The following is a 22397-nucleotide window of genomic DNA, read 5'->3' as shown; positions in this document are numbered from 1 at the left end:
TAGCCCAGGATAGCCTCGAACTTACTTTCTAGCAGAGAGTAGCTTCCTTACACACGTGACCTGCTGCTGTTCGCTATTAAAACCTAACACTTTTGCATGCAGACCTTGGATTCTAGGCATAACCATCCATTTCCACTGCCAATGACTTCTTCGGCCTTTGGAGAGAGATTGGACAGCCCATAGCTGCACTGCCTGTTCTATCTTCAGGATAACCGTACATTTTCTTGCTTGCTTTAGTCCTCTGTGGGAAATTTCTACCAGTTTCTGTTTCTATGACTTCTATCTCAGATACCGAATACATACGTACATACATATATATATCAGGCATGTACTATATGTATAGTATATAAATATATAGTATATGTTTTCAAATATATACATACATATATATGTGTATATATATATGTATATATAATCAATAGTCACATACTAATCAGTATGTTGGAGATGATTTGGAAATTGTGCCCTAAATGGTTTATCAAAAAGCTGATGAGTCTAGATTAAGAGGATATGAAAAGTTATTGGGATATATTTCAAGTTATTTTGTAGGTATACATTGTTTTGAAATAACAACTTGGAAAGATGGGAGAAACTCAAACTAGAAACATGATGTTAGGCCTGGCAGTGGTGGTGCACTCCTTTAATCCCAGCACTTGGGAGGCAGAGGCAGGTGGATTTCTGAGTTCAAGACCAGCCTGGTCTACACAGTGAGTTCCAGGACAGGACAGCCAGGGCTATATAGAGAAACCCAGTCTCAAAAAAAAAAAAAAAGAAAGAAAGAAAGAAAGAAAGAAAGAAAGAAAGAAAGAAAAAGAAGTATGGTATTAGAAACAAATCCTGCCATGTAGCAGCTATGTAGTTTCGGTAAGCTACTCAGCCTGTTTTCTGCCTATGTGAAGTACAAAAAGTTTCTCTTGTAAGAACATTTAAAGAATGAAATGAGTCGATATGTAAAGGTAAGGCATTGTGGCCCATACTTTCAATCCCAACATTTGGGATTAAATTAGGAGGCAAAGGCAGGCAGATTTCTGTGTGTTCAAGGCTAGCCTGGTCTACATAGCAAGTTCTAAGCCAGCCAGGAACTACACAATGAGGCCCTGTTGAAATTTTTAATAGTGTCTAACTTTTTACACCTGCTTGGGGTGATAATGCTCCTGTCGAGAACTAATGACTATCAAAAATCTCAGTGCCAGGCATAATAAACCTTCCTCGGAGTTGTTGGTCAGGGGAGTCCAAGAGACTCCTAAAACAATATAAGCTATTGCTGTGGCCCTTGGCTGCCTACCAGAACTTGAAGGTAAGGCTTTGTTACTGAGGAACTAAGCAGAACTGACCTGGAGGCCTGCCCAAGGACCAGCTCTCCTAGTGTCTTGAGGTACTCTGGAAGCTGCCAAGGAGAAGAGCAATCAATAGTCCTACCCAGCTGGAAAGCTAATAAATCAGAATGACCAGCTCAGTGTAATGTTCCCAAAGGTGCAACAGTGGCACTTTTATTTGAGGGTAACCAACAACCACCTAATTGGACTTGAGTCCTGCTCAACAGGAGGGAATTCGTGGTAAGTACTGTAAATCTAGCCAAGTAGGATTGCCATTAAAGCTACATAGTGAGATTGGGTCAGTCACTATTTTTTCACATGTGATATTTTCCTAAAAGCCAAGATTTTTTTTAAAGATGTATTTATTTATTATATGTAAGAAAAGCCAAGTGTTTTGTGGAAATTTTTACTGTTAACTTTAGAAATGACAGCAGACGAGACGCCGGTCGGTGGTGGCGCATGCCTTTAATCCCAGCACTTGGGAGGCAGAGGCAGGCAGATTTCTGAGTTCGAGGCCAGCCTGGACTACAGAGTGATTTCCAGGACAGCCAGGACTATACAGAGAAACCCTGTCTCGAAAAACCAAAAAAAAAAAAAAAAAAAAAAAAAAAAAAAAAAAAAAAAAAAAAAAAAAGAAAAGAAAGAAAGAAAAAGAAATGACAGCAGACAATACATTCACTCTTTTATTACTGATATCCAGGTAGGGATTATATTATGACCCTACCATTTATAATCCGATCATCCTACATGATTCACATTTCCAAATATTCTCCAAGCTTGTATTCCATCTGTAAGGAATGTCCCTCAGTTTTCAGTTGGTAAATTCTAGCATCCTTTGAGCTACAGTTCAGTCTCACCTTCTAGGATACTTTTCCTTTCTTGCCTCTCAGGTTATGTATTTCTTTCCTGAGCTCTGGGCTATACTTGACACATATCTCTCCCAACTTGTACACTAAGCTCCTGGAGGCCAAGGAACTGTATTTGATTAATCTTTGTGCTCCTAGCACCCAGTTAGTGCCTGGTTTGAGACAGGCCTTAACAAATACATAAGAAATGACTGAATGTCTTTGCCCTGGTTCTTAGGTCATCTTTGTACATAATAAGACTTAGGGGTTTCTCTCTGGGTCCCAGAGCTATCAATTAGAAAACTGTCAGGATTCTTCACTGGTGAACCATGATAGGCCCTTTGAAAGTGTCTTATTTTTATGAAATATTCTCTTCTAGCCTGATATTTCTAGAGTTTTACCAAAGGTAAGATCATGTGTCTTGGCAGGCTCCCTTACTTTGGATGGGAATAAATTACCCAGTGGGATAGCATAGATGCCCTAGTATTCATTTTCTCTTCTGCCTCAACACAACAGAATATGTAACATAAGTTATTCATCAACTTGACAAGGTTGCCAAGGGTGAAGGTGACATATACCTGAGGTTCAACTTGCCTTACTTTGAGTACCAAGTCTCTGTGTAGTGCTCCACAAAGAGGTTCTACCTGCTTTAACTCTGGTTCACTGTGTATACATTTCCTGCAGCTATCTGGTTGTATGGGTGTCTGGCCTGGGAGAACTGTGTTGCATGGAAAAACACCTGTTGCTGGTAATGGTCCCACTCAGTGTGATGAATCTGACTGGCAGACAGATGTCTGCGTTTGATTTAGGAGATTAACTGGTGGTGATTAAGAGCCCCTGGGTCCCAAACATGTCTTGGTTCAGTCTATCTTATCTGATATTGAAGATCCTGGAATCTTTTCTCATTTTTGGCGCTCATAAAATAGAGACAGTGGCATTGTGGGCACTTAAGATTTTTCTTTCTGTGAGACAGGCTCTCATATGTTCAAACTGGCATCAAGTTCTTATCTGTAGCTGAGGATGATCTTGAACTTCTGATCATTCTGTGTCCACCTCATGCCCTGTTATTATTCGAATGAATGCATATCAAAGTAGACATCTTTGTAGAGTCAGCTCTCTTTTTCCACTATGTGGGTTCTGGGGCTCACACTCAGGTTATCCACTGGACCAGTTCACTGGCCCAAATTAGGGGTCTTGTCTCTCTATGTAGCCAAGTTGGCCATGAAATCACAAAGACCTGTGAGCTTCTGCCCCCCACCCAAGTGCTGAGATTACAGGTATGAGATACCACTCTTGGCCTGATCCAGGTCTAAAGATGGGCCCTGAGATCAAACATTAGGAAGGCAGAACTTTATAGAGCCCAGCATCTCACATGGTCAGTACACTCTAACATTACAAATCTTACCCACTGTTCAACAGCCAAGCTCCACACATATGTATTAGTATTCCTTTGCATTCTGGAATTTTCAGAGCCCATGAATTCCTTTTCCCCCAGTATGTGGATGAACCTAGGACCTCATTCATGCTAGGTGAGCAGTCTACCATTAAACTACAGCTTTAGCCTTTTACATCGTTTTAAGAAAAGGTCCCACTAAGTTATTCAAATTGGTCCCTGATATATGCTCCTCCTGTCTCTGCCTCCCAAATACTTGGGATTAAAGGCCTGTATCATTATGCCTGGGTTGAATTTCTTTTTCGAAGTATTGAAGCTGAATGGTCTCAGAAACTATCTTATCCAACCCACTTATTTTACAGACTGCTGAGAAACCAAGACCTGAAGAGGGAATGAGCCTTGCCTTGTGCCATAGGTGAGTGGATGACAGGAGCTGGCACCAGAACCAGTTCTCCAGACACTGAAGCTCTCCTCTCCCCAATACATTCTGTGTCTACCCTATGCTTGAGCTTACAGGTTCAGACCTGGCCGTGTGGCTCAGCAGATCAAGACATCTTGTTCCCTTTGTAACTGCCTTCCCTTGGTAGCACTTCCAGGTAAAATGACATGGCCCCATATGGGGACAGTTTGGTCCACTGAAAAACTGGGGCAAGACACAGGTGATGGGCATATCTAAGGGACTAGAGGCACCAGTGGCACCAGAGGCAGTTAGTTATAACAAGCCCTCACCTGTTCCTTGCAAACCCGACAAACTCACTCCTACTCCATCCACCTCTAGGAGCATCCATGTGATTGGAATCTTTCCACTGTTTTGCTGTCCTTCCTATCTTACAGATAAAAAAACTGAGGCTTACAGGGTGGGGGTGGGTTGGTTATAATCATCAGAGCTTCAGGTTCAAACCAGATTTCTTTGACTGCAGTAAAGTGGCTAGGGCTACATCATTGGAGCAAAGCACTGTTAGAACACTGAGCCTGTAGGGACTGGATGAGCTTGTGAGGTTAAAAGTCAGTTAGCAGCTGGGTGGTGGTGGCACACACCTTTAATCCCAGCACTTGGGAGCAGAGACAGGCGGATTTCTGAGTTCTAGGCCAGCCTGGTCTACAGAGTGAGTTCCAGGACAGCCAGGGCTATACAGAGAAACCCTGTCTCGAAAAACCAAAAAAAAAAAAAAAAAAAAAAGTCAGTTAAAAGTCAGTTAGCTCGGGGCTGGAGAGAGAGCTCAGTGGTTAAGAGCACTGGCTGCTCAACTAAAGGACCTGGGTTCAATTCTCAGCACCCACATGGAAGCTCACAACTGTCTGGAGCTTCAGTTCTAGGGGATCTGACACCCCTATACAAACATAGATGCAGGTAAAACACCAATGCACATACAATAAAAATAGATATATATTTTTTAAAGTGAAATATATGGAGTCATCAAAAGAAAGAAGCCATTTTATTCTCAGTGCTTGAGACACAAGTTGCTGGTGGCCAAGATATCATTCAAATCAAAAGTAATTTTTTTTTCCGTTTTTCAAGACAGGGTTTCTGTTCTGGAACTCACTTTGTAGATCAGGCTGGCCTCAAACTCATAAATCCACCTACTGCTGCCTCCCAGGTGCTGGGATTAAAGGCATGTGTCACCACTCACCACTGCCCAGCTAAATCAAAAGTAAATTTAAAGAACAATAAAAGTTGGGTGTGTCGAAAAAATGTGGGTGTGGTGGTGCATTTCCCCAAAGTTTGGAGGCAGAGATAAGTAGATCTTTGAGTTCAAAGCTAGCCTGATCTACATAGTGAGTTCCAGACCACCAGGACTATTTAGTGAGGCCCTGTGGAAACAAAACAAACAAAACACAAAGCCAAGCTGACCTTACCACTTACTCCCCAGATTCAGTGACACGCTGGCCACAGATGCAGTGGACAGCTGCAAACCCTTCCAGCTGTGGAGAATGTACTTTGACCAGACAGACCTGACTGTGCTTCTCTCTCCACCTTTGTCTCCTTGGGCTTCAAAGCTCAGCCCCTTAATTTTTTCGAGTAAGTCAGTATGTAAAGAATTACTAGTATATTGGAGCTGCTCAAAAATTGGCAGGTTGAGAAGCCGAATAAGGAAAACAGAGAACTGAAGGAAAAGACAGGCTGGCTGATATGGATCTATTTATTAGCAAAGGGTCCTATAAAGGCAAGACCACACCCTCCCCACCCCCTTCCCTGCAAAAATAAACTCTTTCCTTTTCTCTACTAGATCTGCTTTTCTGTTTGGCCCAGGGACAGTCATCCCTAAGACTCACGCCTTGAGACACAGGCAACCAGTACCCATTGTACATACATATTTCCCCTCTCACGCAAGAGAGCCCTTGGCCTTCCACTTGACTTCAGTTGGTCTGTCCTGGAGGGGAGCAGCAGTACTAAGAGGAGCATAAGGAACACAGATGGGGGCAGCCTGAGGGTGGGCTGAAGGAAGCTGAACTCATAGAGCACTGAATATGCCCCGGGGAGAGATGGGCACACTCCAGGCATATCCTCTTGACCCCCCAAACTGACAAAGCTTGGAGTCCAAGAGAAATAGACTCATCTCTGTGGGAACTGACCCTTCTGCCTAGACTCCCTCCAGGGTGACACATGAAAGGATGTCACAGTGAATGGTGGAATCTCTGCTAGAGGCACAGACACCCCCTACAGCAGAGGCACAAGGTGGTGGTGGTGGCGGCGGTGGGGTCTAGATTCATCTCACTTGTGGTGTGGAGAGACAACCATACCAGCTGATCTTCACTCTCTCCTAACTTGGAAGCCCCAGTCCCTGGCCACAGTTGCCCATTTCTTTCCCCACCCAAGTCTACCACACCTCACATAGCTGCCCTGGGTTCATGGGGGAGCCGACAGGGCAGCCGAAGTGCCGAAGGAAGTCTCGGGAGTTGGAGAGAGTGCCCAGCACTCGGAAACGGGCAGGGCTGTGGGGGTCGGTCACCAGCCCCTCGTGAGAGCTCTCTGGTGTGCGGACCGAGCACCACACCTGCAGGCCAGGACAGACATGGGGACATATGGTGTCTAGTGTGGAGCTGAGCTAGGCCATAGCTTCAGCTACAGCAGAGTCATCTTGGTCAGAAAACACCACTGCCCAGCTGGTGAGTTCAGGAGTTGTCAGGGCCACTGAAGGAGGCTTGGCCAGCTCCAAGGGAGGGGAACATGCCTCCTCACACCCTTGAAGCCTTTAGAGAGCATGTGGACACTGGGTAACCCATCATGGGCAAGGATGTGGGGGGAAGGCTGAGCCCTTTAAGGCTGCTTGCTGTGGTGTAAAGTACTTAAAGAGACCCTGCCTAGGTGCTCACTCTGCTACCTATTTTATTCCTGGGTAACCCTTAACAAGCCATTTTGCATTCCCAAGCTATAGTTTCTTTCTCCGCATTCCTCCTTAGTAACAGGAGGGAATCAATGCTTTTGCCCCATCCATTCCACTCAAGCCAGCAGTCCTTCCCTTTCAAGTATAATCCTATAGAAAATTCCTCTGTCCTCAAGTCTACCTTCATGGGCTCTGGACACCACACATTCTTCAATACACTTCCCTGGCACCTTTCCGGCATGGCCCCAACTCCTTCTAAAGGCATCCTTCCTTTGGAGGGAGTTCTCCCAAGGGGCTGTACCTGAGCAAAGCCCACGAAGAACAGCTGGTGATTGGTGAGCCCCACAGCAGGCAGCGGCTGTTCCTCCCCATGCTTCCTCAGCCATGCTTTGTAAGCCTGGGTGAATAACAAGTAGCAAGTCCACCAGCCCACATCCCCAAGGACCCTTCCACACAGTCTGGGGGAGCTTGGCCACTCACATTATAAGCAGCCTTAAGGCCCCCATTATCGGCGATGTTTTCCCCCAGGGTCTGGAGTCCGTTGAGCCTCTCTCCATTGACCTGGTACTGGTTGTACTGTTCTTCCATGCAGGCTGTGTGATTCTGGAAAGCCGTCAGTGACTCATTCTGCCACCAAGGACGCAGATTCCCTTCTTTGTCATACTCACGCCCTGAGAAGAACTCATCTTTGCAACCCACCCAGAGGGGAACAAACACCCCAAACAACCCTTAGCCTGAAGACACCAGTACCCCTTAGACTTGCCCCCAATACCCCATGTCCCTGTAGTAGTCGCTGGAAATTCGATAATGGGCCTCTACCTTGGTCATCAAAGGCATGTGTCAACTCATGGCCCATCACCACACCGATGCCACCAAAGTTCAAGGCCCTGGTAGATGAGGAATGCCAAATAAGGGCCCGGCAGGGACATATCCTGATTCCCTTCAGCTCTTCTCCCAGTTCACCCACATGGCCCCAGAACCCAGACCCTCCTGCCTCAGACACACTTTGGGTGGTTGTGAGCATAGAAGGGGGCCTGCAAGATGCCAGCTGGGAATACGATTTCATTCTTGGTTGGAAGGTAGTAAGCGTTCACGGTCTGAGGTGTCATGCTCCACCTGGGGGAGGAAGAACACAGCTGAGGGTCCTCACTCTCCTTATGCTCCCCAGCCTGACAGCCCAGGCCTGCCCTGCCTGTCTCCTGCAAGGGCCTTGAACCACACTCCTCATCCCATACCCCAAAGCCCTGGTCTACCTCTCTGGTTGCCCCATGTCTGCCCGCTCATTCTCACTGGTCTCGGCTGGGAGGTTTGCGGAGCTGGTCAGCCATCACCTTAGCTGAGAAGTTGTACAGATTCAACATGTTTTGGAAAAAAGAATCTTCAGAGACTTCATACTATGGGAATAGTGGAAGGTAGAAAGCAAGTGAGAACATGCTGGAGAAGGTGAGAATCCCAGCAGGACCTTTCCAAGCAAGCCTCTCTCCTCCTCTGTAAGATGGATGTAAACAGCTAACTGACAAGTATTTTAAAAGACTTATTTATTTATTATATGTAAGTACACTGGAGCTGTCTTCAGACACCCCAGAAGAAGGGGTCAGATCTCATTATGGATGGTCGTGAGTCACCATGTGGTTGCTGGGATTTGAACTCAGGACCTTCGGAAGAGCAGTCAGTTCTCTTAACCACTGAGCCATCTCTCCAGCCCCGACAGTATTTTAAAGGTACTAATATTTCAAGGGCTGTTTTGTTGTTGCTTTTGTTTTGTTTTGAGACAGAGTCCGACTGTGCACCCCTGGTTGGTCAGGAACTTACTATGTAAACAAAGTCTTGAACTCAGAGTTCTGCTTCCTGAGTGCTGGGATTAAAATCTTGAACCACACTCAGCTTTTTTTTTTTAAACCTACATTCTTTTGTTCTTACAACCCTGTAAGGTGAGTCCTTTTTGTTCATTTGCTTTGTTTTTGTTTTCTAAGACTTTTTTGTGTATCCTCACTGGAACTTCCTCTGTAGAACAGGCTGGCCATAAAATTGAAGATCCACCTGTCTCTACTTCCCAAGTGCTAGGATTAAGGGCGTGCACCAGTATAGCCCAGCAAGGTGAGTACTACTAAAGTCCCATTTTACAGATGAAACTGAGGCCCAAAGATGTCCTGTCCAATATTACACAGAAGTAGGGACATGATTGACTCAGGCTGAGGCTGTACTCCAAATCCCGACCCTCATTAATGCTGTATTTTATTGCCAACTGGCCCACATCTGGCATAGAACCCATAGTTAAGCAACTTAATTACTTGTATCTGCCTTCTGTCCTCAGCGCCTGAACTTCTATCACTGAGGCCAGGAACAAGGCCAGAGCCCCAGGATCTGAAGGTTAGTATGTGAACAAAGGTACTCACCCCATCATAAACATCATCCAGCTCTTTGGGCTCCAGGATGAAATCAGGGAAACCAATCATATCATAGATGGCATCTGCCTGAAGAGACCAAGGTAAGGGTTTCTTTCCCTCCTAGCTCCCAGCAAAACTCAATGGGCTATCGCCACCTCAAGATGGCGCCCACGACACAGCCATGGCTCACTTTCTCCTTGGCTGCCAGCCGGGTCTTCTCATCCATCCAAACCAAGTCTCCCAGGGTCTCCTCAAAAGCAGAGCGGATTTCACTGATCATCCCCTCGGCCTGCAGGAGAGGGGAGGATCACAAGTCAGCCTCCCTTGTACTTACCGCCTCCTTGATCTCCATCTGCCCTTGGGTTCCATCCTGGTCTATCCAGGATGTCATGGATTATGAAGAGTCCTGAAGAAAGTCTGCCCAGCAGGGAGGGTGAGACATTGTTACTGTGGGTGGCATTTTTCTAAGTAACTAAGTCAACATTTGAATTGGCAGTTGAAGTATACCTTCATATACTACATTGTTTTTTATCTGGCTATGAAGGAGATGCATGAACAAAATTTGTACAGTTGAAAACTGAGGAAAATTTATTGATAGTCTCTTCACACAGCTATCTTCTTTTATCAGTCTGACTATTTCTAGTGTTTTTCCTACCCCAGAAATTCAGGCAGAATATGGAACTGTGTTATGCAATGTGTATATATTTTTGCAATCTACTTTCGTTCTGCTTTAAAATGTATCAGTAGGCCAGGTGTGGGAGGCAGAGGCAGAAGGAGGTGTGGGAGTTGTGAGGCAGAAGGAGAAGGGTCATCACAACTTTGAGGCCAACATGGTCTACAACAGGGAGTACCAGGCCAACCGCATCTCAGGGTTGGGTTTCTTGCTTGAGGGTAACAAACTTGTCAAGCATGTTAAAGGGCTCCAGATGCAATACTGGCTTTACCAATTTCTCTTTTAATCTAAGAAATAAAGCCAGATATAGCTGTTTAATTTAAAAAATAAATTCTAGGTATCAGAAGGCTGAAGCAAGTTCTAGCCTGGAATTCATACTAAATTCCAGGCCAACTGAACCATTTAAAAAATGTGAAACTGTTAAAAACTTTTTAAATAAATAACTAATTTATCTTCAATTTAAGTGTGGCATCATAGTCTATCCTATTATTTATTTTTCCTTTACTGTATAATTGGACATTTCAGATCTCCTATAAATATTTAATATTATTATTACCTATTATTATCTCTTAGTATTATTTTTGGTTTGCTTTGCTTTGTTTTGCTTGTTTGTTTGTTTTTCGAGGCAGGGTTTCCCTGTGTAGCCCTGGCTGTCCTAGACTCGCTTTGTAGACCAGGCTGGTCTCAAACTCACAGAGATTTGCCTGCCTCTGCCTCCCAAGTGCTGTGACTAAAGGCACATGCCACCACACTTGGAAATTTTTGATAATTATATAGGTAACATAAACCTAGTATAAGTCTTTGTAAAATTACAGAAAACTGTAAGGAACCCAACACCTCATAATCCCACCACCTAATGTGCTGTTTAGTGAATTCTCTTCCCAGCTTTTCTATATATACACACAAATGACCAGCAGATTTTTTTGTTTTGTTTTGGTTTGGTTTTTCAGGACAAGGTTTCTCTATATAGTCCTTGGCTGTCCTAGAACTCACTCTGTAGACCAGGCTGGCCTGCCTCTGCCTCCCAAGTGCTGGGATTAAATGCGTGTGCCACCACTGTCCAGTGATCAGCAGATTTCTAAACAAATCTAAAGGTAGTTTTAGAAGCCTGAAGACTCACGATTTCCTTGCTTTGTCGGTCAAATGTGGCCTTCACAAAGAGCGAGCCCAGAGCGAAGCCAAGGGCATCATCTGTATTGGAGATGCAGGTCTGCCACCTCGGGGTGCAGGACTGTAAAGGAACAAGGAGCAGGGTCCCAGAGAGAGCAAGGACCTCTAGTCTGAGGGCCTTTCTCCCTCTCCAGTGCTAAGTCCCACAGAGCTGGACAACAGCTTGGCTTGGGCTTGAGGAGCCATTTCTGCTTCAGACTCTCAAACTGCACTGGCCCCAGAAGCAAAGCTTCAGTAGGAAGAGATAGGTGAGCCACCCACTCCATTCTCTGTTCCCACTCCTGCTATTGCCCTAAAAGCCCTCCTTGACTCAGAAGTTTCTATGATGGTGATGGTGATGGTGATGATGATGATGATGATGATGATGATGATGATGATGATGATGATGATGATGATGATGATGATGATGGGGGAAACTCAGAAGTCAACCTAAAGGAGCTGCCATGTGGGACTTGGGGTTTGAACTTGGGTCATCAGGCTTGGTGCCAAGTGCCTCCGCCATCTTGCTGGCTCAAGATTAGATGTTTCTTTGCTCAGTTCTACAGTTCAGACTTCTGTGCAATCAAGTATATATATATTTCAATACCCGAAACCTGGGTATCATCCCAGCTTCCTCCATTACCTCCCTTCCAGTTCAATCCCTCACTAGGCAAAGTCACACTTGATTTTTTTTCCTTTTTTTGGTTTTTCAAGACAGGGTTTCTCTGTGTAGCCGTGGCTGTTCTGGAATTCACTCTGTAGACCAGGCTGGCCTCGAACTCAGAAATCTGCCTGCCTCTGCCTCCCAAGTGCTGGGATTAAAGGCGTGCACCACCACTGCTCAGCTCAAAGTCAGACTTCTTAACATAACTGCCAAGTTCCCTCATAGATGTCCCGTGCCCACCTTAACCAAGCTCAGTCTGCTGCCCTGCTCTCAAGCTCCTACCAGAACCCCTGCAAACACATTGAGCCCCCCCCCCCCAGCCTCTGTGAATTTGGACATGTGTTTCTTATTCCTGAACTGCTTCTCTCCCCTGTTTTCTCATTCCTCACATGGTAGACTTTGAGGACATTTTCCTATGGCCTCCCCCACTTTGTTCCCCACATTGAGTGTGCTGTCCCAACTTCTGCTTTATAACATAAAGGAGGTTTTTCACCTCTTGTGAACAATTAAAACCCCCAAAATATATGCATTTGTTTGTAGTTTTATGCCCTGTGCTTATTGAGGCCTCTTGAAATGAGCAGCACTTGATCATCTTCATCCTCCTCATCAAAGCGGTATGCTGTGTATACCACACGCAGACACTAACTCAAGCTTGCCTTGGGTGTTATTCATGTATTACAGATCAGGAAATGGAGAGCCAGAGGAACTTGCTCACATACCCAAGGTGCCATAAGCCAAAATATGAAGGAACTAAGATTGGAAACCATGAGGGCTTGATCCCCAAACTCTGTGTTCCATACCATGTGCGCATGAACCATGAGGAAAATGGTCCTGCACACCGAGGGCAGGTATCACCAGCTAGATTTAGTCAGAAAGGCAGCAGAGCCAGATAGCCTACCTTCTTGGTACCGTAGAGGGTCTCCAGCAGCTTCTCCTGTGCAGTCTCAAAGCGCTGGTCAAGGCTTGAGGTCGTCTTCTGCACCAGGTTCCAAATTAGGTAATTGTTCAGGACGCTATTTCCATATCAGAAATTAAGGAAAGACATGTGGGGAACCCTTCCCCCTCTCCAGCCAGTCCCCAGGAACATGCATGCTATGGAGGTTCCGAGAGGTGTGGGAAAGTAGTCCCGGAGCCTCTTACTCTGGGACGCAAGAGAAGTCGGCTTGGAGCAAGATGAGGGAACAGAGGTCACAAGTGGATACCCTGACACTCTGCCCAGAGGAAGGGTGCACAGACATTTTAATCTGAAGTTTGGAAGGTCCCGGGTCTTATCACTCAATCTGTGTGCCAAGTCACTGTGGTTAGTCCTTCCAGAGATCTCCAGAGCCTGGAGTCCCCTCCACTATCTGTACCTTCTCCCCACTCCAATTCCCCAGTCACACCTTGGTTCCGTACGGTTGATGAGCTCCGACACCTGTTGTAAATACTCAGTCCCATACACCACCACAGGCTCAGAGTCACCCAACTCAAGTGGCGATAACAAGAAAGAAAGGAACTCCAGCCAGTCCATGGAGGGTGCTAGAGTCTGAAAGCAGAAAGTCTTCAGGCTTCCCTGCCTTCCCACTGGGCTCCCAACAGACTCTTTCTCCCACTGATTTGCTATAGCCCGGGCATCTATCCCATTGCCATGGTAACAGTTACCGGCTGCTTGGGGACCCCTTTCTGCAGTAAATGCTTTTCCAGGCCTGAATGCCCTGCAGTCTGGGAGCCTAACCACTTATTATACAAGGAAAGCTACTATGTGTGATATTCAGCTTGGGCACAGAAATTCAAATATTTTCATGCCAGCTGATAAAACACCACTTCCCCAACACATCCCACATACCTGGCCTCTCTCTACAATCTCCTTCTCTCTAGTCTTTCCATAATTCAACACCAAAAAGGCTAACAATGAGGGCATTAGGAGATACTTCCATATCATTCTGATTATTTCGTAGATACCTCATCCATTTGGTTTTCCCCCTTTCCTTGCTTGCTTGAGATGGGTTCTTACATTGTAGTCCAGATTGGTCTGGAACTCACAGAAATCCTCTCGCCGAAGTCTCTCTCCCAAGCGCTAGGGTTACAGGTGTGAACCACCATGCCTAGCTAAATATTTTAATGATAATCTCTTCATGTAGTCCCAGGCAACAAGAAAAAAGACTAACCAGTGGCCTTGAGAGGGGTGGCTTAAAATGTTTACCACATTTCTTTCCAGGATAGTGACACACACCTGGGACCATACAGAAACAGCACAAGGGAGAGGACTGGCTGTTTCAGGAAGATAGGGAAACAGGGTGGTCTTATCAAGGGCTACCCTCTTCCTAATGTCTCTAGTCCCCTGCCTACCCCACCTGCAGCTCTGAGATGCTCATCTTGTGATAGATCTTCTCCTCATCACGCCGCTGGTCCTGGGGCACAGTGATGTTAGCCAGCTGTATCTCCAGCTCCAGCACCTGCTGCATCTGCTCCCGGGTGGAGGTCGGCTGTCCACCCAGCAGCATTCCCAGCTCCACCATGTAGTCCAGGTAGGCAGTGAGAACCTGTGAAAGTCCCAGCCATCCTCAAAGCAGGCGACAAACCCTGCCCAAGGCTGAGCTTTGCTCTGACCCTCACCTCTCCCCACATTTTGGCTTGATGCACCTTATGGAAATCTTGGTGACTGTTTACTTTCTGACCCATTGCTGACCACCGTCTGCCTGACTTACTTAATTACCTATGCATTTATCGTCTACCTCCCCCTCCCCCAAGTGGATTATATTCCAATTACATCAGCTGTTCACCACTGAGTCCCAAGAGTCTGGATCAAGGCCAAGCACAGAACTGGTCCCCTATAAATACTTATCCAATGGATGGACTCCCATAGTCCTTTGTTTTCTTCTTTCTTTTCTTTTTCTTTTTTTTTCTTTTTTTTTTTGGTTTTTCGAGACAGGGTTTCTCTCTGTAGCCCTGGCTGTCCTGGTACTCACTCTGTAGACCAGGCTAGCCTCAAACTCAGAAATCTGCCTGCCTCTGCCTCCCAAGTGCTAGGATTAAAGGCATGCGCCACCACTGCCCAGCTTGCTTTCTTGTTTTCTAATGCCATTTTAGTTGCCCCAGTTCATCAGGGACCATGTGGTTTTATTTGAACACCTGAGTGGATCCTGTAAGGAATCTGCCCCTTCAAGTCCCTTCTTCAAGTTTCTCATCCTAACAGGTCTCACATGTGCTTTTCTCCATCCTCCCAAGGGTTAGGAAAGCACAGAAAAAGAATATTCCTACTGAACACTATGTATCCACTGATCAGATGGCTAAGGGAGTTACACGTATCTTGACCCCACAGCATCACAGCAACTCCATAAAATTCATAGTAGTCATAGTGGCACACCCCTTTAATCCCAGCAGTTGGGAGGCAGAGGCAGGGAGATAGATCTCTGTGAATTGGAGGTCAGCCTGATCTACAGAATGAGTTCCAAGACACCCACTGCTACATAGAGAAATCCTGTCTCAAAAACAAACAAACAAACAAACATCCATATTACCCCCAAGTTTCATAGAGGAAACAAGCTTGGGGACAAGGTTTGACTGGGTCAGAATGTGGGGACTTAAGCCCCCTGGGCCCAGTACAAGCTCAGGTCACCTCAGCCCAGTTTGATACCAGGACAAGGTTGTTTGCTTTGTTCGCCACTGGAATCTTGAGTTCAAGAACAGTTCAAGTATTTGTTGAGGAAAGGGAGAAACCCTTCAGATAGATGGTCAGCTCTGTTCAGCAGCCACCTCTGGGACCTTCTCCCTCTTTTAAAGACAACTTCCTCCTTCCCCCCATCACTGCTGGTGTCTGTCAGAAGAGTAGCAACCCACGCCCCATCCTCGCTCCTAAGGGGAGACAGTTAACTCAGGACTTCAGACACGCATGCCTTTCTTGCTCTACTTCCTTATCCTCAGTTGAGACTTACTTCTGAGACGTCCTTGAACCTCTGCTTTCCTAGTTTTCATCCTAGCTCAGCCAACGCACTACATCTTTCCCTACCTTATGGCGAGAGGCTTCCTGCCCAATGATACAATGAATCAAACCCAGGGCCTTTCCCAAAGCAATGTTGGTCTTCCCTGCATTCTTCTTCGAGCACACATGCACACATAAGCACACAATCACATGTGTAAGCATGGCCTGCCCACTCATGTGGAGTGAGAGGACAGCTCTTGAGAGTCAATCCCTGTAGGATCTGGGAGTCAAACTCCCCTCATAAGGCCTTTTGACTAGCACCTGCACCTACCAGGCCATCTCTCCAGGAGCCCATTCCCTTCTTTTGGGATAACACCTAAACTTGCCAGTTTATGGTAATGTAACGTGTAAATGCTCAGGAAGGAACAACCAGGGCTCTCCAGTTGGTCTACTCAACAAGATGTTCTTTCTTCCATGGCCCTTACCACCCAAGCATCTCCTTTTCCTGTCTGCCACCCTTCTCCCACACCTTCATCTACATTTTAAGGAGAAGTGCCCTCGAGCCTCTGGTTCATCTCCAGCACTCCTCCAACCTCCGTGGCTGCTCCTGACCTCTCATACAGAATGTGCCCACATTCCTCAAACTCACACATCTAAAACGAGAGACTCCCACACACTGCCTATCTATTCCATGCAGGAGCATAGGCTTGTACCCCACCCCTCAAACCTCCGCCTCTGTCTGAAAAAAAAAAAAACAAAAAAAACAGATGAGGGATCAGCCCCAGCAACACCCATCAATTACAACAAACAGGATTGCTAAGCATGAAATACAGGCCTGGTCTCAAAGTCGCTCCTTGTCCTGTGACATCACACTGCTTCCAGGTCCCCAAAGTTTCCAGGTTGGTTCTTCTACACATAGCACCCCTAAGGCCCACTTCATTTCACGACAAGTCAGCCTTATAGCATTAATCACCTCTTTCCTCTTCTAACATCCAGTAACTAGCAAGCTACAATTCAGCTTGTTGTGTCTATAACCTCAATTCCTTAGCACTCACCCTCCACACTCCCTTGCCTGGGCCCTTAGGTCTTGGAGTCCAGGCACTGCAGAGATAATTTCTCCGCGTTCCCTTCCCTGCATCTTCTCACCTCCAAACAAACTGGCTTCCCAAGGCACTGCTGACAGCCTCTCTCCATCCCTGCTCTGAAGCTGGGGGTAACTCTTTAGGGGCTGCAGAATAAAGCTTTGAAGCATTCAAAACCTTCTCCATAACCAGTCACTGATCACCTTCTAGTCTTCCACGTGCTCAGGAGCGCATCTTGCCAAACTACACTTCTTGTTACATTCTGAGCATGTTCTAGCCTCCTGGCTTCAGCTTTTTGCTCAACCCATCATCTCTATGCAGAATGCCCTCTTTTGCTACCTGGATCCTTCCTTTCTCATGGTCCAAATACACCAAGCTTTTTTCCTTTTCTCTTCTCTTCTTTCTTTCTTTTTTCTTTTCTTTTCTTTTTTTTTTTTTTTTTTTTTTTTTTTTTTTTTTTGGTTTTTCGAGACAGAGTTTCTCTGTGTAGCCCTGGCTTTCCTGGAACTCACTCGGTAGACCAGGCCAGCCTTGAACTCAGAAATTTGCCTGCCTCTGCCTCCCAAGTGCTGGGTGGGATTAAAGGCATGTGCCACCATTGCCCGGCATAGCTTTTTTCCCTTTCAACACTTGCTTAACCTGTCTCTACATAGGATGAGCTCTGTTGATCTCTGTATTATTATTATTATTATTATTATTATTATTATTATTATTATTACTATTATTGTTTATTTATTTATTTGTGTACGTGTGTGTGTGTGTGTGTGTGTGTGTGTGTGTGTATTTGTATTTGACCTCTACAGGTCAAAGGAATCTTGGAGGAGACAGTTTTCTTGTTCCATCATGTGTGTCTTCAGATAGAATCCAGGTCATCAGGCTTGATAGCACGTGTCTTTTTTACCTGCTGAGCCATGGTTGCTGGCCCACATCTTTGCTTTTAGGGCCCAACTCAAATGTGATCTCCTAAGGAGACCCCTCTATGCCTGCATCTCACTTAAGCCCCAGATACCTTTTGAAACTTGTTCTTAGATATCTAGATCCACAGACTTCTGGTGACAATGACTCTGAAACTCATATCTCAGATTTTTTCCACCGCATCTGGCATACGGTAGGTACCCATGAAAGTCTTTCCAAGGCTAGGGATGCAGCACAATAGTAGAGTGCTTGCCTCGCATGTGTGAGGCCCTGGATTTGAGTCTCTGCACCACAAAAAAAAATAATAATTCCCTGTTGGAATAACAGGAAGAAAGGAAGAGGGAAGAAGGAGGAAGGGGAGGAAGAAGAGGAGGGGGAAGAGAAGAAGGAGGATGATGAAGAAAAAGGGTAGTTGACTTGCTAGGCAACACGACGGGCTCACTTTCCTCATTCTGACCCTAGGCAAAAAGTAAAGTATATAGGGATTAGCCAGCTCAGGGATGGGATAGGGTACTAGGAAGTGCCTTACTTTTTCATTGGCAGTTCTATTTAGGTAGTAATCTCGAGAGGGCAGAAAAAGCCCTGACTGGTCCACCTGCAAGAGCAAGGCATAAAGGTTAGTCTCCCTCCCACTTTGAACCGGAGACTCTTGTACATGGGGTTGGGGGGAGTTCAGCCTGCCTGTCGTTGGAGAGGGGAATCTTGGCCTGACAAAGTTTTCATGAGTCCCTTCCCTTTTCCCAGCAAGGTACCTGGATGATATTGCTGTTAGAACTCTTAGAATCAGCACTGACGTAGACGGTGAAGAAAGGGGTGGCTCTATAGGTCCCTGCTACTGCCTTTAGCACTTCCATGAAGTTGTCCTCATCCCAAGGCCCCGTGATGTTCCAACCACCGATCTGAGTAGAGATGATAAGTGAATCTCTAGTACAGGGATAATCAAAGCTTCCTTGCTCTTCCTTCTCCTGCCCACAGCACACCCAGTGTCCCTGCCTTGTCAATGAGGTCTTGAAGTGGCTTGGCTCCCAGCTTCTCAATGCGTTCCAACTGTAGGCAGGACAGGTAGAAACTCCGTGTCTTCCGCTCAGCTTCACTGCTGGAATTGAAAGTGGTGTTCTCTGCAGTGGGCAGAGCACAGGATAGGTTTCAGGGTGCACTTAGATTGACTGCTGTAGGAGAGCCTCTGGCCTTCACTCTTCTCCTGGCCCACTTATGTATGTGTGTATTTTGTGGGGCTAGAGATTGATCTTAGGACCTTTCACACGATAAACAAGTGCTCTTCCACTGAGCCGTATTCCCAGTCCTCTTCTCCTCTTGGTAAAGTCTAATATAGGGTCTTATAATAAGTTGGCCACGATTGCTTTGACTTTCCAACATCCTGCCTCAGTCTCCTGAGTAGTTGGAATTATCAGCAAACATTAACAAATCAGATTCTTTCCCCAGTCCCTTTCGGAAGAAGTCTCTCTGCATAGTCTGGGGTTGGCCTGGCACTTACTACTTAGACCAGGCTAGCCTCAAACTCATAGAGATTGACCTATTTCTGCCTCCTTACTGAGTGCTGGAATTTTGAAACAGGATCTCACTATGTAGACCTGACTGTCCTGAAACTCACTCTGTAGGCCAGGCTGGCTTAGAATTCATAGAGATCCATCTGTCTCTACCTCCTGTGCTGGGGTTAAAGATGTGCACCACTCAGGAAGACTGAAAGAGCAAATTGTGTCTTTCCCTCCTGTTTGTGGAGCCCCTCAAAGAAGCCCCTGTTATTCTGCCCCATCTAACCCAGCCCCAGTTACTAAGCCTTCCTGCTGTCTGCATGTGCTCCTTCAGGAGCTTCCACCTAGTTCTGCACTTGTGGATATTTATCAAGTACCTACTAAATGCTGGACCATGTGTTAGACAGGAAGCTTTCGATTGGCATAGCATGCCTGACAGCCTCCACTTACCAAGTAGGTGCTTCAGTATGGCCTGGTTCTGGTCCCAGAGGCTGTTGAAGGTGTTCCAGCGAGAACGTCCACTGGGTAGAGGGTTTCTTCGAATCCAGCCTCCACAGGAGAACTGGTAAAAGTCCTGACAGGGGCTCACCCCACGGTCTAGAGACTCCAGGATTTTTCCAGCTACTCGAATGCAGGCTTCTGTGACGCAGGTGCTATGAGCTGGGTCTGTGGCAGGAGACATGGCAGAAGGTAGGAGACTGACAATCGGTGTGGAAGAAGCAAAACCATTTGAGAGGCTGATGACAGCAGGAAGTTGGAAAGGCTAGCCCCCAAAAGAAAAATACTGAGAGGACTTTCAGTTTTGGGCTCCCCCCTAGCTATAAGGGCTGCCAACAGGTGTGAACCCACCTACCTCTGTGGTACTGGACCCACAGAGCCACAAGGCAGCCCAAAAGAAGAGCAGCCAACACTAGAATGAGGCCTGCCAGGACCAGCTCCAACTGTGTGTGTGAACCAAAGAGTTGTCTTATCCTCTTCTGGAATCCCACCTGGGGAACACAGGACAGGAGCAATTGAGCTGCATCACAAGGACCCAAGATCGCAGAAGTCCTCCCAGAAAATAAAGATATGAAGAAGGTACAGCCGGTTTCTAGAGTCGTGGAGCAAATAGCTAGTGGGGTTACTTCGGGCCCAAGAGCAAAGAGGCAGGTGGAGCCTGTTTTGTGCAACGTCATGGCTTTGAAATGCCTCACTAGTCCTGGTGCAGAGGCCAGAGATAGAGTGGAACCCGGGACACAAGTGACCCACCAGAACAGCCCACACCACATGGTTATGGCAGGCAGGTATCATGCCAAAGGTGAGGCCTGATGAGAAAAGTGGAAGCCCTTTGCCCACCTCCAGTGAGTCCCGGGTGGCCCTGCCTTCTACTGTAATCTCTGGTGATTCTTCATCCCGAAGCTTAGCTCGTTTGTACTCCACCATCTGCAAACAGTTCAGGAGCACCAGCTGAGGTTGGGCAGCTAGGCCTTTTGCCCAAGGCCCTGCTCGGGTGTCCCTTGCTGGGCCGGCTTCCTCCTTCATGCAGAGGGCCCTTCCCGGGGTGGCAGACTCTCAGACTTAGGGTCCCCTCTGACACCATCCCTCTCCAACCCACACAAGAAGCCCCATCTCGGAGGCAAGCCGGAGTCCCTGCCAGATGCTACCAGCTCACTCACACCCGCCCCTCCACACTTTGTGCCCTCTCCACCCGGGTCCTCTCCCTTGGAGTCCAGGGCCACCACTCACACTGCCTCCGCCACCCAGCTCCTGCAGCGCGACGTTCATGGTGGAGTGGAGCAGGGCCGGGCCGCGCCTTAGGGCTGGGCGAGGTTGACCCGCCCAGGAACTATGGCCCAGGCCACCCGCTGAACCCCGCCGCGGCCCTCCATCACAGCCACTGCTACAGACCCTGGTTTGGCCGCGGCGGCCCCGCTTTCTCAGGTCTCCCCCACCCAGCGGCGCGCCCGGGGGTGGGAGCTAGGGGGAGGGGCGGAGCGCGCGCGGCTCTCCGCCAGCATCGGCGCCCAGACTGTCTTCCGCGCAACCGCTGCTCTCCATCAAGCCTGAGAGCCCCTCAGGCAAGCCACCCATAATTTGCTTTCATTTGGTTGAGGCCCAATCATTGCTAATAATTTTTACCCGGACTTTCCAAATTTCAGGCCTTCTCCAATACTTTTAAACACCATAGAGGAATCATGTCCCTGTGAGGAACCTCTTTACCTAGCAGCCTGTTTGCAGGGTCTTTTTTTTTTTTTTCTTCTTTACAGCAGGAAAGTCACTGGCAGTTCGCCTTTATACAGGTGTCCACAGGATATCTACAACAGCACAAGTCTCCCAGCACAAGTGCACACAGAGAAACTCAGAAGCAACTATTCTGAATTTTCACAATGTATATACGGAAAAGCCCACTGTCATTGGGGACACACGCAAGCGGATACCAAGTGTTAGGGCAGCATGCACTATATACACAGTTCACACTAATGCCACTCTTACACATTGCTTCAAGATGGCACTTTTACTCTCCAAGATAATTGCTGTCATCAGATCATCTCATAAAGGGAGGGTTGCAGATGGTGACAAATTGGCAGGGAAAAAAACAGCCATGCACAGATATTTAAAGAAAAGACATGCTAACACTTCCAACTCAGGAAGGCAAACGATTTTATTTGGGAGGTTTACAAGAGGGGAAAAAAAAAAAACCACCAAGCAATATTTAACTGAAACGCAACAGTGTGGCATCCATGCATCGACCATCTGCCTTCCATATTGTCATCCCTTAAACAGGCAGGGGAGTGTTACAGTCTGTTGCGCCAAGGAGTGCCTCATGTTTTTTACAATGCTTCAGAGGGAACTGGGACAACACCAAAGCACGGCCTCCTCTTCCTCTCCCTAACCGCACCAAGAGAATGCTTCAAACCGTGATCTGAAGAAGCCTTATATAGTGGAAATGGATACTCATTTATTGATTCACACCTAAGTTCTCAGACATCTTATTGCAAGTGGTGCTAGCGTGGGCTATTCTTGAGGCTGAGAAACGATGCAAGATGAATGGATTTGGCTGAGAAGTGCTAGACTGCTTTCTTAGGCACTTTTCCATCTCCAAATTGCATGTTCTCAAACAAGACAGAGCACAGTGTGTCACTGTTAGAATGGGCAATTCTGGGTTTAGATTCAGTTTCCCCATCCGTAAAATGGAAATGAGAGTAGTATTCAGGCAGTGGTGGCACATGCCTTTAATCCCAGCACTTGGGAGGCAGAGGCAGGCAGATTTCTG

At 46.8% G+C, this 22397-nt stretch overlaps 1 protein-coding gene across 5 annotated transcripts in view; it reads right to left on the bottom strand.

Annotated features, from left to right (window-relative positions):
- LOC116085727 (endothelin-converting enzyme 2) overlaps nt 1–22397 on the bottom strand; it is a 41791-nt gene that overhangs the window by 580 nt on the left and 18814 nt on the right. The window contains exons 1-19 of one of the 5 annotated variants that reach the window (XM_031363445.1): nt 20870–21060; nt 20480–20566; nt 19998–20133; nt 19595–19810; nt 18645–18769; nt 18404–18550; nt 18181–18246; nt 14087–14275; nt 13136–13278; nt 12652–12766; nt 11061–11171; nt 9458–9556; nt 9277–9354; nt 8171–8274; nt 7886–7996; nt 7700–7767; nt 7361–7551; nt 7182–7277; nt 5678–6550 (exon numbers count right to left, since the gene is read on the bottom strand). In XM_031363445.1, coding sequence (XP_031219305.1) covers nt 6374–6550; nt 7182–7277; nt 7361–7551; nt 7700–7767; nt 7886–7996; nt 8171–8274; nt 9277–9354; nt 9458–9556; nt 11061–11171; nt 12652–12766; nt 13136–13278; nt 14087–14275; nt 18181–18246; nt 18404–18550; nt 18645–18769; nt 19595–19810; nt 19998–20133; nt 20480–20566; nt 20870–20908 — 2298 coding nt within the window. In that variant the 5' untranslated portion in view covers nt 20909–21060 and the 3' untranslated portion in view covers nt 5678–6373. Of the gene's footprint in view, nt 1–5677; nt 7278–7360; nt 7552–7699; nt 7768–7885; nt 7997–8170; nt 8275–9276; nt 9355–9457; nt 9557–11060; nt 11172–12651; nt 12767–13135; nt 13279–14086; nt 14276–18180; nt 18247–18403; nt 18551–18644; nt 18770–19594; nt 19811–19997; nt 20134–20479; nt 20567–20869; nt 21061–22397 lie in introns of those variants that run through there. The other 4 variants (XM_031363449.1, XM_031363447.1, XM_031363446.1 and 1 more) reach the window with 4 other exon arrangements.

The sequence above is a fragment of the Mastomys coucha genome, unplaced genomic scaffold (assembly GCF_008632895.1).
Source record: "Mastomys coucha isolate ucsf_1 unplaced genomic scaffold, UCSF_Mcou_1 pScaffold12, whole genome shotgun sequence".
Taxonomy (NCBI): Eukaryota; Metazoa; Chordata; class Mammalia; order Rodentia; family Muridae; genus Mastomys; species Mastomys coucha.
This window is presented reverse-complemented; position numbering and strand designations above follow the sequence as displayed.